This window comes from Sebastes fasciatus, chromosome 3 (assembly GCF_043250625.1).
Source record: "Sebastes fasciatus isolate fSebFas1 chromosome 3, fSebFas1.pri, whole genome shotgun sequence".
Lineage (NCBI taxonomy): Eukaryota > Metazoa > Chordata > Actinopteri > Perciformes > Sebastidae > Sebastes > Sebastes fasciatus.
Window position 1 is genome coordinate 34713304 of NC_133797.1, and position 15918 is coordinate 34729221.

A 15918-nucleotide genomic window follows, 5' to 3' on the forward strand; every position below is an offset into this window, starting at 1 on the left:
CCAAACTAGTCAGAATAGCAGACTTCTCTCTTCCTGCTACACTTTCACCCTCAGTGACATTTACCACCATTACCTGCATAACATGACATGACATGACTTGACATGACTCTGTTGTTGCTCCTCGTTGAACGCTTACACAACAACAGATGATACATATTTTTAACTAACTTGAAACATTTTTTATGATATCTACATTAAGCAGAAATAAATATGAACATATGACTCTGAGGACGTTACGAGGTGTGTGTGAGTTAGTTTCTCTGTCCTGAAGCGAGCTGCTGCAGGAAGCTGCCTCGTATGCGGAGTGGTGTAACAACAGACTGTGTGCCCTGTGGCGGCAGAAATGAACCAACAGGTTGACGAATGACTGAAACAACACAATCAGCTCAGTTTGTTTTCACGGTCTGCACGCGGAAATACTATAGTAGAGTACACTAACTGTTTACAGCAGAAATGTAAACACTGAATTTGCAAAACTCGTCTTAGGTGTGATCTGCCGAGGTGAGTTCAGGTAAAAATCCTGTTTTATCAAGTCACATAGGAAGAGAAGTCGGCAGCTCGGAGGAGGTAAAATGTGGAGTTTTGGGGAATGTGGCTTTTCAAAAGTAGCTGAATTGGATAATATGTCTTTAATATTTTGTGTATTCAGCGTATAGGAATACTTGTACTTACTCTACATAAACTATAGGAGAGATAGTTGGACCAAAAGTGGTTGAACATTTTTTGAACTCTTGTCTCAAAACAATACTGAAATGCCCATACAGTATGTACATTGAAAGCACTATTGGTTTTTAAAATCATTCCTCCTCTCCGTACAAGAATTCATTAATATTGTTATTTAGTTACTGTGGGGGGTGCTGCGGGAGTATGGGGTGAGGGGGGCACTTCTCAGGGCCATCCAATCCCTGTACGCCCAAAGCGAGAGCTGTGTTCGGGTCCTAGGCAACAAGTCGGACTCGTTTCCGGTGGGGGATGGCCTCCGCCATGGCTGCGCTTTGTCACCAGTCCTGTTCCTGATATTCATGGACAGGATATCAAGGCGTAGTCGGGGGGAGGAGGGTTTGCAGTTCAGTGTGCTGAAGATCTCATCGCTGATTTTTGCAGATGATGTGGTCCTGTTAGCATCATTGGCCTGCGACCTCCAGCACTCACTGGATCGGTTCGCAGCCGAGTGTGAAGCGGCCGGGATGAGGATCAGTACCTCTAAATCTGAGGCCATGGTTCTCAGCAGGAAACCGATGGATTGCCTACTCCGGGTAGGGAATGAGTCCTTACCCCAAGTGAAGGAGTTCAAGTACCTCGGGGTCTTGTTCGCGAGTGAGGGGACTATGGAACGTGAGATTGGCCGGAGAATCGGAGCAGCGGGGGCGGTATTGCATTCGCTTTACCGCACCGTTGTGACGAAAAGAGAGCTGAGCCGGAAGGCAAAGCTCTCGATCTACCGGTCAATCTTCGTTCCTACTCTCACTTATGGTCATGAGGGCTGGGTCATGACCGAAAGAACGAGATCGCGGGTACAAGCGGCCGAAATGGGTTTCCTCAGGAGGGTGGTTGGCGTCTCCCTTAGAGAAAGGGTGAGAAGCTCAGTCATCCGTGAGGGACTCGGAGTAGAGTCGCTGCTCCTTTGCATCGAAAGGGCCAGTTGAGGTGCTTCGGGCATCTAGTACGGATGCCCCCTGGACGCCTCCCTTTGGAGGTGTTCCAGGCACGACCAGCTGAGAGGAGACCACGGGGAAGACCCAGGACTAGGTGGAGAGATTATATCTTCACACTGGCCTGGGAACGCCTCGGGATCCCCCAGTCAGAGCTGGTTAATGTGGCCCGGGAAAGGGAAGTTTGGGGTCCCCTGCTGGAGCTGTTGCCCCCGTGACCCGACCCCGGATAAGCGGTTGAAGATGGATGGATGGATTGTTATTTAATATTTTAGCATAATGTACTTGTGGCCATGAGAGTGTTGTTAAAAGACAGTCTTGATATAGCTCACACACTTTACTAGGCTACTCTATCACAAAGTAAACACACCTACGAGCCAAGTACAAGTTTCTGTAAGGCAAGAATACTTATTTATACTTTTTTCTTAAGAATATCTTGATGAAAAGATTATGTACAATTAGGCCTATAAGCCAAGTATACTTAGACTTTTCTGTATACTTGCCAGTATGAGCCAAGTATACTAATACATTTCTGTATACTTGTCAGTATGAGCCAAGTATACTAATACATTTCTGTATACTTGTCAGTATGAGCCAAGTATACTAATACATTTCTGTATACTTGTCAGTATAAGCCAAGTATACTTATGTACAGTATACTTTTATTAAGTATATCTCTGATAAGTACATCAAACGTAAACTGAAAGTATACCTCCTATTTTAAGTTTAAAAGAAGTATACTACTATAATAGCACACTTGAATAAACTTCTTTTTGGTAATGGAAAGTTTGTTTTTATCTTCATCAACATGTCACCTGATCTGATACCTGTTATCTGAAACAACTGCATCAGAGCTCGGACTGAATCAACATTAATTAAAGGTTTATGTGTTTTACTGTTTTATTTCATTGCCTACAGTCATAAAACACAGTAATACTTTGTAACGCTAACAGTGTGTTGGAGTCCTGGCTCTGTTTCATTCATGCTGCGACATGCTGCCCCTATATACGTTTCTATCAGCTCATCTCTGATGTGTGACAGATCTGAATCAGCAGGAGGAACCAGGGCTCCTCGGGGGTAATGACAGGGTTTGAAAAGAAACTTTACACCGCCGCACTGCAAAAACACAACAATACACCACGCCTCCCTCCCTCCACCTCTTTCTGGAGATCTTTCTCTTTCTCTGTCTCCTCTCTCTGACCATATAAGGTAGGAAATTAAACCAAAAGCTCATTGGTGGATGGCTGCAGGTAGACATTTCCCCTTGTTTTGGATATGTTGCAGTAAGTTTTTCTTTGCTTTATTAATGTTTTGCTGTCAATTAAATATAAGTTACTCTTTAATTTGTTAGTACAGAGAGAATACAACACCATAAGTGCAAAACCGTACTGTGGGAAACCAACTTTATACTGACATTGGACCCATTGACTTGTCTCTAAAACCATTAAAACATAAATATATGAACATACTCCCACATGTTGCATTTTGCTTTACATATGTTTCCTCTCTGCAGAGCCAGTAATGTGTTCTTCTGTGTCATATTTCCACATCAGACACATCAGCAGTGCCACACCCAGCTGCTCCTGTTGCAGGTACAGACGAGGCTCTGCATTCCTACACACACACACACACACACACACACACACACACACACACACACACACTCTCTCTCAACGCTATCTGCCTGGATGCTCCATCAGATAATCACTGACTGTATATAAACATATCTCAACATACTTTACTCCTTTAGAATAAGAGTATAGCGAGTGTGTTGTTTCCATTTTAATAAGGTTTTATTAAGTTTATCAAGGTGCAAATTTCCTTTTTTAAAAAGTGTACACTTCACATTATCTTTCCAGATATGTCTGAAAGAGAAAATATGAAAATAAGGAATATTTGTAACTCTATGTGCAGATTTTTATTCAGAATAGTGCTGCAGCTAATTGTTAATGATAAATCAGTTTATTATTCATGACAAATGTCCTAAGAGCCGGTGGTTAGGGCTGGGCAATATGACAATATATACATATATTGTCAAAATGATATAAAAATATCTATCGTATATATTTTTTTTAATATTGTTTCTATCGCGATAGGCTAGGCATATATGTATTTATTTTTTCTCTATAATTTCACTCAAAACTGTTGTGTTCTTAAAATGAAAAAATATTTTTCATTTGTCAATTATTTTATTCACACAGAAGTATACAAAAATAAGCTTTATCATGTGGTTATTTCATATAGAGTACTTTATTATTGAATAACCAGAAAACATGCAATATCGTGATATATATATATAGTTATCGAGATATGAAATTACCTATATTGTGATAAAAGATTTAAGCCATATCGCCCTCAACTTGGTCTCAACATGGCTGCCGGGTCATAAACCTTCTCATTTTACAGCTAAACAGTACACTACTTTTGATCTTTCTGAAAACATTTGAGGAGAGAAATAGTATAATTCTGTGTGAATAAAAAAATTGACAAATGAAAAGTAGTATTTAGTCATTTTAAGAACTTGAGTGCAAAATGAACACAACAGTTTTAAGTGAAATTATAGAGAAAAAAATAAATAAATATAAGCCTAGCCTATCGCAATAGAAACGATATAGAAAAATATATACGATAGATATTTTTATATAGTTTTGACGATATATATCGTCATCTTGCCCAGCCTAACATCCGGCCCTTAGTAACAGAATATTGATTCATATTTGATCAGCGCTGCCTAGTTTGACCGATTGATAGGAGATTGAGAGTGATTGACAGCTGCACAGAGATAAGATAAGATAAGACAAGATATACTTTTATTGTCCCCCGTGGGGAAATTTTTCCTGGACTCCGTCCAACTGCAGTTACAAACACTAAATTAAAACAACATCAACAACAATAACAAACGATTCCACATCAGACAGGGAAACAGTTCCACAGAAACAGATGTTTCAACACAAACACAGTCCACGTACATAATGGCACATACTATCACACACACACCATGGCAGGTATTGCACTCAGGTAGTGCACTGCACCGTCTACCGCCTTGCTCATATTGCACAGACAATAGCCCAATATTACACAGATGCAACATATTGCACTGTCACTATTTAACATATTGCACTGTCTAACCATATTGCACTGTCACTATTTAACATATTGCACTGTCACTATTTAACATATTGCACTGTCTAACCATATTGCACTGTCACTATTTAACATATTGCACTGTCACTATTTAACATATTGCACTGTCTAACCATATTGCACTGTCATTATGATAGCTTCATGTTACGAGTTGTTGAGAAGTTTAATAGACATCGGCAAGAATGAATGTTTGTAACGGTTCAATCTGCACCGTGGGACTCTATATCTCCTGCCGGAAGGTAAAAGTTGGTACTCCTGATGTAAGATGTGAGTTGGGTCTTGACACAAAGATGGCATGGCTCCTGTTCGGCTCTGATTGGTTGTTTTCCTCCGGTCTCTGAAATCCTGCAGATGCCATTAGGAGCACCGGAGGACACAGAGGACACAGAGGCTCATGATTTTTTTTTCAGATTACCTGTCTCATGCACTATACTGTCATGATAAAGTTTTATAAAAATAACTTTTTTAAAATCATATAAGTGTCTCCTTTTTGATTGATTCAGAGGTGCCTTTTTGCAGAGACAACTCATTCCTCCAGGTTTTTACGTGGAGCACTTGAACGCACCGCGGTGAGGAGGAAGAGGAGGAGGAGCCTTTTAACTTACCTGAGGAAACTAGAACTGGGCGGATTAAAGGTGCAGTCCGGTCCATCCCCGCAGAGCCACGCCTGAGCTGCGAGCAGCTGGACCGCATGACAGAGAGACAGAAGAGACAGAAGAGACACAGAGACACACAGACACACAGACTGGAGACTGAAGAGGCTTTTATTCACTGGGCTGCTTTTGCTTTAGTGGACAAAGTGTCGTCGAGCTGCTGCTGCCAACACGGACACAAACACACCTGCTGAGCTCACCTACAGTGCCTGCAGCTGAAAACCAGGTGTGTGTTCTTTTTATTATATATATATATATATACATAGAGAGAGAGAGCTGAGTGGTATTAACATGTCTTCAGCAGGTGGGAGTGCTTATGAACTGTTGTGCACTTTGCATTTTAGAGTTTAGAGAAGAAAAAGAGTTTTATTTTTAAAGAAAGAGGAATATAAATGTGTTTGTTTGCTCAGGATGCTCAGGTGTTCTCATCAGGCGACACACAGGAGCCCTTTAAACCTGCGCATGCTCAGTTATCAACTCTAAATAAGTGTATTATATGTTGTGCATTATATAGGCTAAACCTTCTAATAGGACTTTAGCTGAGTCAAGACTGTTGTGACATTAACTAAGACTTCTCTTTATGATGCTCACAAGACAAACGACTATAACCAGTATCAGTACCTAAAACACATAATATGAACACACAACTTTTAATCTTAAATTTGCAAGTTGTCTTTACCAGGCAAAAATAATAATAAAAACTGTTATGTTAAGTTTACTTGTATGAACGCACTTTTTTTTAATCTTAAATTTGCATGTTTTCTTATTCACCAGGCAGGAAATAATAATAATAAATACTTGTATGTTAAGTTTACTTGTATGAACACAAAACTTTTAATCTTAAATTTGCAAGTTGTCTTTATGCACCATGCAGGAAATAATAATAGATACTGTTATGTTAAGTTTACTTGTATGAACACACAACTTCTAATGTTAAATTGTAGGACTGGTTGCATGTTCCCTTTAGCCTATTTACCAGAAAATAATAATACTAATAGTATGCAGCGTGACACAATCTGCATAACAGGATAGGAAAAACAGGCTGTGGTTTGAAAATTCATGTTTTCACCTCAGGTTTTCACTGTTTAGACTTAAACTTATGTCCTATTTACCTAGTTTGCATCCTGCAGTGAACTTTTGTCTTGTTGTTTGTCAGGTGAGCATGAGATGATTTTTTTTTTAATAAAACAAACTGCACACACCCTGCTGCTGCTGCTGCTGCATGTCGAACCCTCAGGATACAGAATTGACAGGCTGTCACAAAAGAGGACTTGGCTTTATGGTGGTGATGAGGATTTATTTATGTCTGACAAGATAAGATCGTTTCAACTAGGGCGTATTTCTACTTCACGAGTTGAAAAAAAAGTTTGCTGATGAAAGTCGTCTTCCTCTTTTTGGTTCAGCCCGGAAATTGAACGTCTCTGCCACATCTGGAGCTCTCATTAAATCTGCTCTCATCACCTTTTTATACATGAAGTCAAATACAAACATCTTGTTACACTACATAAATGTTGACTTTTCATCTTCAGCCCGCATACAGAGCTGCTTCCTGCCCATTAGGGCTGCACAGTTAATCGAATATTAATACCACGATTTGGGCTTCCCACAATTAAATGAACAGGATCGACTGCAATGTTTAAAATGCGCCGTTTTGGCTTCACTTTTGGGACGCTGTCATGTCCATAGACTGTAAATAATAAGTGGACGTGGTCTCCATGACGTCACCTACAGTATTTGTTTGTGGACTGCCATTTTGAAGCCTCAAGTTTAGCATTATGGTCGTCACCATCTTGGTTTTCGGCCGTCGCCCTCTTGCCGTCGTCGTCCTCTTGGTTTTTGGCCGTCGCCCTCTTGGTTTTTGGTCATCGCCCTCTTGGTTTTCTTGGTTTTTGGCCGTTGCCTTCTTGCCGTCGTTGCCCTCTTTGTTTTTTGTTGTCGCCCTCTTGGTTTTTTGTCGTCGCCCTCTTGGTCTTTGGCTGTCGCCTCTTGGTTTTGTGCAAGGCCCATTGAAAGAGGCTGGGTCACGCTGCATCAACGCGTCATATCTTTGGGGTACAACACATGCGCAGGAAAATCTGGTCTGCACTTGCTGAAATTGAGCTAATCGCAACACACGACCGCAGCTTCAGGTACACTGCGCATGGGTTATACCCCAAGACCCGTGTCTGCCCATGTACCAGCCTCCTTCAATAGGCGCTGGGTCTGTGTCCATCGCCAATTTGGTTTTAAGCCGTTGCCATCTTGGGTTTTCTGCAGCAGTGTGACACAAGAGGGTGGAGCCAACTACAACTACATAAACTGAAAACACACTGTGAAAGGGTTAAAGTTGTAAGACAAAAACACAGACAACTCCCAAGCCCAAAAGTTTTGGCCCAATTTTGCTTCTAAGTGATGCACTGTGAATATGGACCAGTGTTATTTTAATGCAAAGATTTGTAAATTAGCAGAAATGTAACCCAACATGGAAGAAAATGCAGTGCTCTGTTTATTTAAATGTGAAATTCAATAAGAATATTTTGTTTGTAAATAATGGTGATCTCAATATCGATCAAAATAATCGTGATTATCATTTTGGCCATAATCGTGCAGCCCTACTACCCATCCACCCACATTAAAGCGATCTAAGAAACATCTTCTCATTCACTGTCCTGTCAGTGCCACAACGGTGTCGATATCTCTTATCAGTCCCTCGTACCAGCAGCCGGGCTGCAGATGGCCCGGCTCGTGCTCTCTCTGTTGGGTGAGCGCCATGGGATCCCGGGTAAAGCCAGGATTGACTGGCAGCCAAGAACAGGCGAGAGCAGGAGATGCTGTAGAAAGAGTGCACGATAAGACCAAAGAACAGGAGACGCAGATTACAACAGGTCCATGCAGACAATAGGTGTTGTAAGGTTAACAAGGTGATTATTGTTCCAGACATGGTTAAACAGTCTTCACATAAAACCCTCCCAGTATTCATCCTGAGGCTATAGGGATGTGTTGGTTATTCTGAATTTGAGTGGACGCGAAGATACGAGTCATTTTGAGTCACAAAGTCTCAAAGTCTCAAAATGTGCAGAGGCAGAGTTTGTGCAACTTCCTGAGGAAGTTAGCCCATGGGTAGCTTCAACAGTGAAGCCACATACATGTGAATGTCACAAGTTTTCTGTGTGGCTTCAGCCTGAGGTGATGCATTCAGGACCTTGTATACTTGCCGTAAATACGTGATGCTCTTCTCTGACCTCTGCTGCAGTTTTGATTTTAGTGCTACATGATAAAACCAGAAGAATGTGACTGTGTTCCTCTTCTTCCTCGTCCTCCCCCCACTGATGTTCAAGAGTCTGAGCACATAATGAACTTAAGAGAGACACAGATGACACCTTGTGTACTGATCCCTTTATCCCAGGCTCCTTAAACACACACACACACACACACACACACACACACACACACACACACACACACACACACACATACATATACACGATCAGCTGTTTTTTCATCATCCATCCTCTACCGGAGACGAGGCAGCTGCTCCAAACTGCTACTGCTCTACAAATATTCATATATAAACATTTATGAGTATTTGCATTAATAATACCGCCTTTGATTGAGAAGAGAAAATGTTTGGTTGGTTTTAATTTACAGTAATTTAATAATTATATTCCGCTATTTCACAATAGCTGGTAATTTATTTAATACATTTCCAGGAAAAGAATACAAAGTTAATTGCATTATTTCCATGTCTGCTGATAAATGGATAATAATTAACAAATAACTTCTTTTGAAATTTCTTAAAAAACTCCCTGAATCATTACATTAGCTACCATCTGTGTAGACAATAAGTCACACAATGGTGAGATTTGTGTCTGATCAGAAGTGTCTTCTATTAGTTTTGGTTTCCTACCTCCGATGTAGAGCAGCCACTTCTCAAGCCTAAGGGCCCTGTTTTAACCATTATATGCTATTGTAGCATCTAATTATTAAATAGTGTTTAAAATAAAGTAATTTTTGATAAGTTGAGGTAAATATTGGGGTAATTCCAAAGAAATTTAAAATAGGTTACTTGCTAATTATCACCTAACTACAATGAAAAATTACATTTGAGGAGTTTTCCTTCTTCAAACCCAGGGTCTAATGATAGAGGGTGTCGAGTGCTGCATAGATTATAAATCTTTGTGTTTTTTTGGGCTCGATGAATGAAATTGACTTGACTTGCACGGCAGTTGGTTTCTCGCAATGTCACCGATATCACGTGAGAATCGTGACGGGATCACATATCACACGAAACATAATGATTTGTAGGACCCTCTTGAAAATGAGATGATGCATCTCAATGGGTTTATAAACAATACAACAAATGAGTGAAAGCAGAATGGAGTAGGGCTGCACAATTAATCAAATATTAATCGCAATCACAATTTTGGCTTGCCACAATTAAACCAACATGATCACCTGCGATATTGACGTTTAAAATGTGCGTTCTGCTCATAGAAAACTGCTGCATATCAAATCAAGCGCTTCCTAAACTAACAGCCAGCCACCAGCCGGTGATCCAGATGTTTGGCTTCACTTTTGGGCATAGATATTAGATTAAAAATAATAGCATAATTGATTATCTAGCTCTTATTGTTGCTAACAAAGGGGTAGGGTGAATATTCCTGTATTTCTTATATTGCAATATATATATATTAATATATTTTAATATATATATATATTTTAATATATATATATATATATATATTGATATATATATGTATTAATATATATATGTATAATATATATATATTAATATATATATATATATATATATATTAATATATATATATATTTTAATATATATATATTATACATATATATATTAATATATATTTTAATACATATATATATATATATATATATATATATATATATATTAATATATATATATATATATATATTTTTATATATATATATATATTTTAATATATATATATATTTTAATATATATATATATATTTTAATATATATATTTTAATATATATATTTTAATATATATATATATATATTTTAATATATATATATATATTTTAATATATATATTTTAATATATATATTTTAATATATATATATATTTTAATATATATATATTTTAATATATATATATATATATTTTAATATATATATATATTAATATATATATATATATTTTAATATATATATATATATTAATATATATATATATATATATATATATATATATATATTAATATATATATATTAATATATATATATATATATTAATATATATAAATATATATTAATAAATATATATTAATATATATAAATATATATTAATATATATATATATATAAATATTAATATATATATATAAATATTAATATATATATATTAATATATATATATATATTAATATATATATATTAATATATATATATATATATATTAATATATATATATATATTTTAATATATATATATATATATATATATATTTTAATATATATATATAAAAAAATTATATATATATATATTTTTTAAATATTGCTATGTCAAGTTTTTTCCAACATCGTGCAGCCTTAATTTGTGCATTAACAGGGATGTAGCACAGCGTGGAAGTGAAAGCAGTGCTCTGTTTATTTTAATGTGAACATGCAATACAAATATGCTGTCGCTAAAATCAATGAATATATTAAATAAATGAATAATCGTGATTATCATTTTGGCCATGATCGTGCAGCCCTATAATGGAGGTGATGGACTTTATCTTTTTGAGGGTATCTTTTTAGTCATCTCCAGGGTGTGGTTGGGGAATAATGACATTTCTGTCTCTGCCCAGACTTGCTCCCGACATTCCTCCCTTCCTCTCTGACTGCAGAGCATCCCTCCACAGACCGACACCGGGACTTCACATAACTAACACTGCCAGAGGCTTTAAATTTAGCTCAGAGCCACCCTCACTGTCCTGAAGCTGAATATACAGTATATATGTATGTTACATTACCTGAGGCAGAAATTGCGACTCTAAAGAGAGGGTTGTGGATGATGAGGAGTGGGAGAAGTGAGTTGGGAATTTGTGGAATTCTGTGTAATGAGCTGGTGAGGAAGGAATGTGGGTCAGACTGGGAATAAAGGACGGCCAGGTGGCACTGTACTGTCGTACTGTAAAGCTCAGGTGAAACTAATTGTTTTGTCTGACTGTGTTGAGACGCATGAATACACCGGCAAGGACTGAAATGAAACTTTATGGTATTTATCCTCAGATCATAAAGTAACATAACATTTGTATTGCTAATGCTACAGCGAGAAATTAGCATTATCTCTAGATGTGTCTGCTCTGTTCGGTTTATAGGTCAAAGTTAAAGAGATGGCATTCTCATCATAATGCAGTGAAACATGAAACGACAGCTGCTGCGGTGGTAATGTGCCCAAACCTGTGCTATAACTCCTGTTAAGCTTCAGACAGAGCAGCACATTTCATCGCCCTGAAGAGTTCATGTCGGCTCAAACACATCAGTTAAATATTTATGTGTAAAGTTTTTGCTAAAACTCAACACATACTTGTTATCACACACGATGAGTGACCGTGTAGTCGCGTGACAAGCAGCGATGACGGACGCGGTTGTAGTTTCAGGACAAAGTGGACTTTACTTTTTACACATGGTATTTACACAAAGGTATTTATACTTTTGTCTCCCTTCTGTGCTGCACCCAATTTGACTGTTTGTCAGGCCATTAAATAGGCGTTATCAGTCACTATAAGCACCATAGATGTGGGTCATTTGGGGCCTACTACACCTACTACGTTATAAAAGTGGAAGTGGAACTTAAAAGCAACATTTTCTAACATACAACAAACAAACTGAATCGTCACCTTTTGAACACAAACGAAAAGGCTTCAAAACTACAACTTCTTTAGGTTTAGGCAACAAAACTACAACTTCTATAAGTTGAGGCAACAAAACTACAACTTCTATAAGTTTAGGCAACAAAACTACAACTTTTGTAGGTTTAGGCAACAAAACTACAACTTCTTTAGGTTAAGGCAACAAAACTACAACTTCTATAAGTTGAGGCAACAAAACTACAACTTCTATAAGTTTAGGCAACAAAACTACAACTTTTGTAGGTTTAGGCAACAAAACTACAACTTCTTTAGGTTAAGGCAACAAAACTACAACTTCTATAAGTTTAGGCAACAAAACGACAACTTTTTTAGGTTTAGGCAACAAAACTACAACTTCTTTAGGTTAAGGCAGCAAAACTACAACTTCTTTAGGTTTAGGCAACAAAATTACCCGAATCGGAAGTGCTAAAATGCTAACTCATTTCCGGGTTTTAGGACTCTATTTATTTTGAGGTTGGACTTCTTTTGTGTTGTTTTTATGTATTTGTATATACTGTATATGTATGTATGTGGTGGTTGATGGGATGGGAGCGCTGTAGTTTCCATGTTTTTATGGATTTATAATTTGAAAGTTGTTGGTGAAGAGGCAAAGAAAATGTTGTACAAGGAATGCAAAATGGTAGAAAATGTGAATCTGAAATGGGCGTGGCAAATACTGATGGCATACAGTGAGACATGTTCCTCTCCTTCACACCAAAATATTTAGTTTAGCTCTCTTTCAAAGGTCAGATTCCTCAAAATGGTGATTTTAAAATGTCCTCTTGCTCTGTCCTGAAGCTACCATGACGGACGCAGACAAGTTCCTGTATGGGGACCGCAGCGGGGGGGGCAACCCTATGGACCAGGCCGACTGGGCCACCAAGAAGCTGGTGTGGGTCCCCTCTGAGAAGCTGGGCTTCGAGCCCGGCTCCGTCAAGGAGGAGCAGGGAGAGGAGTGTTTGGTGGAGCTGACGGACTCGGGCAAGAAGGTGAACGTGAAGGATTTCTGATTTTGAGTCTGAATTTGTTCTTTTGTTGTTGAATACCGTCCTTTACCAGCATTTTCATTTGATTATTGATGTCAAAATTTCTGATGGGTGCCTTGTTTCTGTAAATCTCAGGTGAAGGTCAACAAGGATGACATTCAGAAGATGAACCCACCCAAGTTCAACAAGGTGGAGGACATGGCGGAGCTCACCTGCCTGAACGAGGCCTCCGTGCTGCACAACCTCAAGGAGAGATACTACTCTGGACTCATCTATGTGAGTCTGAGTGGATGCACGTGTCTTATATATTCTAATCTCATTATTGTGTGCACTCATGTGACTGGTTGCATTAACACTCCTCTCTCTGACAGTAATTATCTTCTGTCTTACTCAGACGTACTCCGGTCTCTTCTGTGTGGTGGTCAACCCGTACAAGTACCTGCCCATATACTCTGAGGACATTGTGAACATGTACAAGGGCAAGAAGAGACACGAGATGCCCCCTCACATCTACGCCATCACAGACACGGCCTACAGGAGCATGATGCAGGGTACCACTGTTTGTAAACACTGATATGTCCATGCACACTTAATGAATACATATTTTATGCTAAAACACATCAGAAAATAGTGAATATGTCCATCAGTATTCCCAAAGTGACTTCTTTAAATTGCTTATTTTTTGTTTGACCATCAGGCCAAAACTCAAAGATATTTAATTCACAATAAACAAAGAAAAGAAACACACTTGCGTAACTGCATCCAGAGAATTGATTCATCAATTTCATTAATTAATTTCAGCCCTACATGACTCATGTGACAGAAACTGCACACATGGCATGCCGTATTATTACTGAGCTTCTCTTCTTCTCTTCTTTGTGTTCCTCTCAGATCGTGAAGACCAGTCCATCCTCTGCACGTAGGTCACTCCGTCTTCTTGGTACCTTCACATTAACTTAGTCTGGAACCATGTACAGTCTTTACCTTCAGTCATTTTTTGCACAGATTCATACAGACGGTGTCTGTTGGTTGTAGCATCAAGTTTGACTTTTGTTTTCCCTTCTTAGACCCTGTTGACTCGAGTCAAATTGAGAGCAATTGAGATGCATTTTTCTTGACAAAACAATCTCAGCTCCAGCTTTATTTAGAGGCAGTCTGGGAGCTTTGGGTCCTATCACATGGTCGTTATCAGCAGATTAAATTTGCCGGGTTGTCATGGAATTGTAGATGTTAAAGCAGTAGTGGGTAGAAATGGAGCAAATATGGCTGGACCCTCAGAAGCCCTCCCCTGCGCCGCCCCTGTTTTTAATGCCTTAGGATCATGATGTTCAGTATACTGACCCCTCTGATTGATGCGCATTATGTGTGTTTTTTCTGCAGTGGGGAATCAGGAGCAGGGAAAACAGAAAATACCAAGAAAGTTATTCAGTATCTTGCCCATGTTGCGTCATCTTTCAAGTCCAAGAAAGACCAGGTCAGTAAAAACTTCTCTTTTCTTCCTGATGGTTTGTCCGAAGATTTGGAAAGACACGGATGGAAACTCCCTTTTTATTTTTCCTCATGTTTCCTGCTCGTTCTTTCCCCCTCTGTTATTCCCCATCAGTCCATCTCTAATATAATGCCGTCTACCTGAGCGAGTTGTGCGGCGACTACTGCACATTCCTCTTTCAGGCCTCGACGTGCCCGCCTCACCTCTCTGAGTCAAACTGAAGCAGATGTGAATGTGTGTGTCTACTTGTACTTGGAAGTTTTTACAAGAATTGTTTGATAAATGACTTCTTCATGATTCATCAGGTGACACCAGGTTCAGTCATGTCATGTAATGTGTGTGTGCTGAAGTTGGTCTCAAATGTGTTGAACTCTCTCCTTTTTCACCTCTTCTCCAGGGCAGCGCAGTTTTGTCACATGTGAGTTCATCTCTCTGACTCCATACGCATGGTGTCTGACTGTTTATGCACATGCACTACTCTACTAACGGGAAACGTTTTATTGTCTTTGTCTGGGGTTTTGAAGGAAATGCATTCAAATATTACTAAAATATGTATTCTGCGGCTTTAAAGGAATAGTTGGACATTTTGAGGAATATGCTTACTCATTTTTCTTACTGAGAGTTAATCGTTAATAGATAGATAGATAGATAGATAGATAGATAGATAGATAGATGGACTTTATTGATGCCCGAAGGGAAATTGAGGTGTTACAGCAGCATTTTACATACATCACAAAAACGTGCATCACCCGTTTCCAGTCTTTATGCTAAGCTAAGCTTCTCATAAATATGAGCTCAATAGTTTCTTTTAAAATGCAAAAACAAGTTTTACATCCATAGAGATGGAGGTGTGGGTTTAGAGGATAAAGACATATATTTACTCAACAATTATCACCTTGTGGCGGTGAACTGCTTAGCGACGCAGCAGAGTAGTAACCTTATCTGAGCTTTGTCTCCAGTACACCTCGGTGTGTGTGTGACTGTAGTTTTAAAGCCGTATTAGGTGACAGTATCCCACTCCACCCAGCAGCTATTTTTATTCTCAATCTGGTCAGTCCAGATTTTATTCATTATGTCGTAGTATGCATGTAGGTTGTTTGGGGTGTTACGGTGCACTCCTGCATTTCCTT

At 38.5% G+C, this 15918-nt stretch overlaps 1 protein-coding gene across 4 annotated transcripts in view; it reads left to right on the plus strand.

Moving 5' to 3' along the window:
- Positions 1–2904: 2904 nt before the first annotated feature.
- The window catches only part of LOC141764886 (myosin-9-like), a 36580-nt gene continuing 23566 nt past the window's right edge, over positions 2905–15918 (plus strand). Inside the window, exons 1-9 of one of the 4 annotated variants that reach the window (XM_074630552.1) lie at positions 2905–2935; positions 3206–3244; positions 5316–5675; positions 13112–13302; positions 13435–13575; positions 13694–13850; positions 14191–14218; positions 14680–14773; positions 15186–15206. In XM_074630552.1, coding sequence (XP_074486653.1) covers positions 13117–13302; positions 13435–13575; positions 13694–13850; positions 14191–14218; positions 14680–14773; positions 15186–15206 — 627 coding nt within the window. In that variant the 5' untranslated portion in view covers positions 2905–2935; positions 3206–3244; positions 5316–5675; positions 13112–13116. Of the gene's footprint in view, positions 2936–3205; positions 3245–5145; positions 5676–13111; positions 13303–13434; positions 13576–13693; positions 13851–14190; positions 14219–14679; positions 14778–15185; positions 15207–15918 lie in introns of those variants that run through there. The other 3 variants (XM_074630556.1, XM_074630555.1, XM_074630554.1) reach the window with 3 other exon arrangements.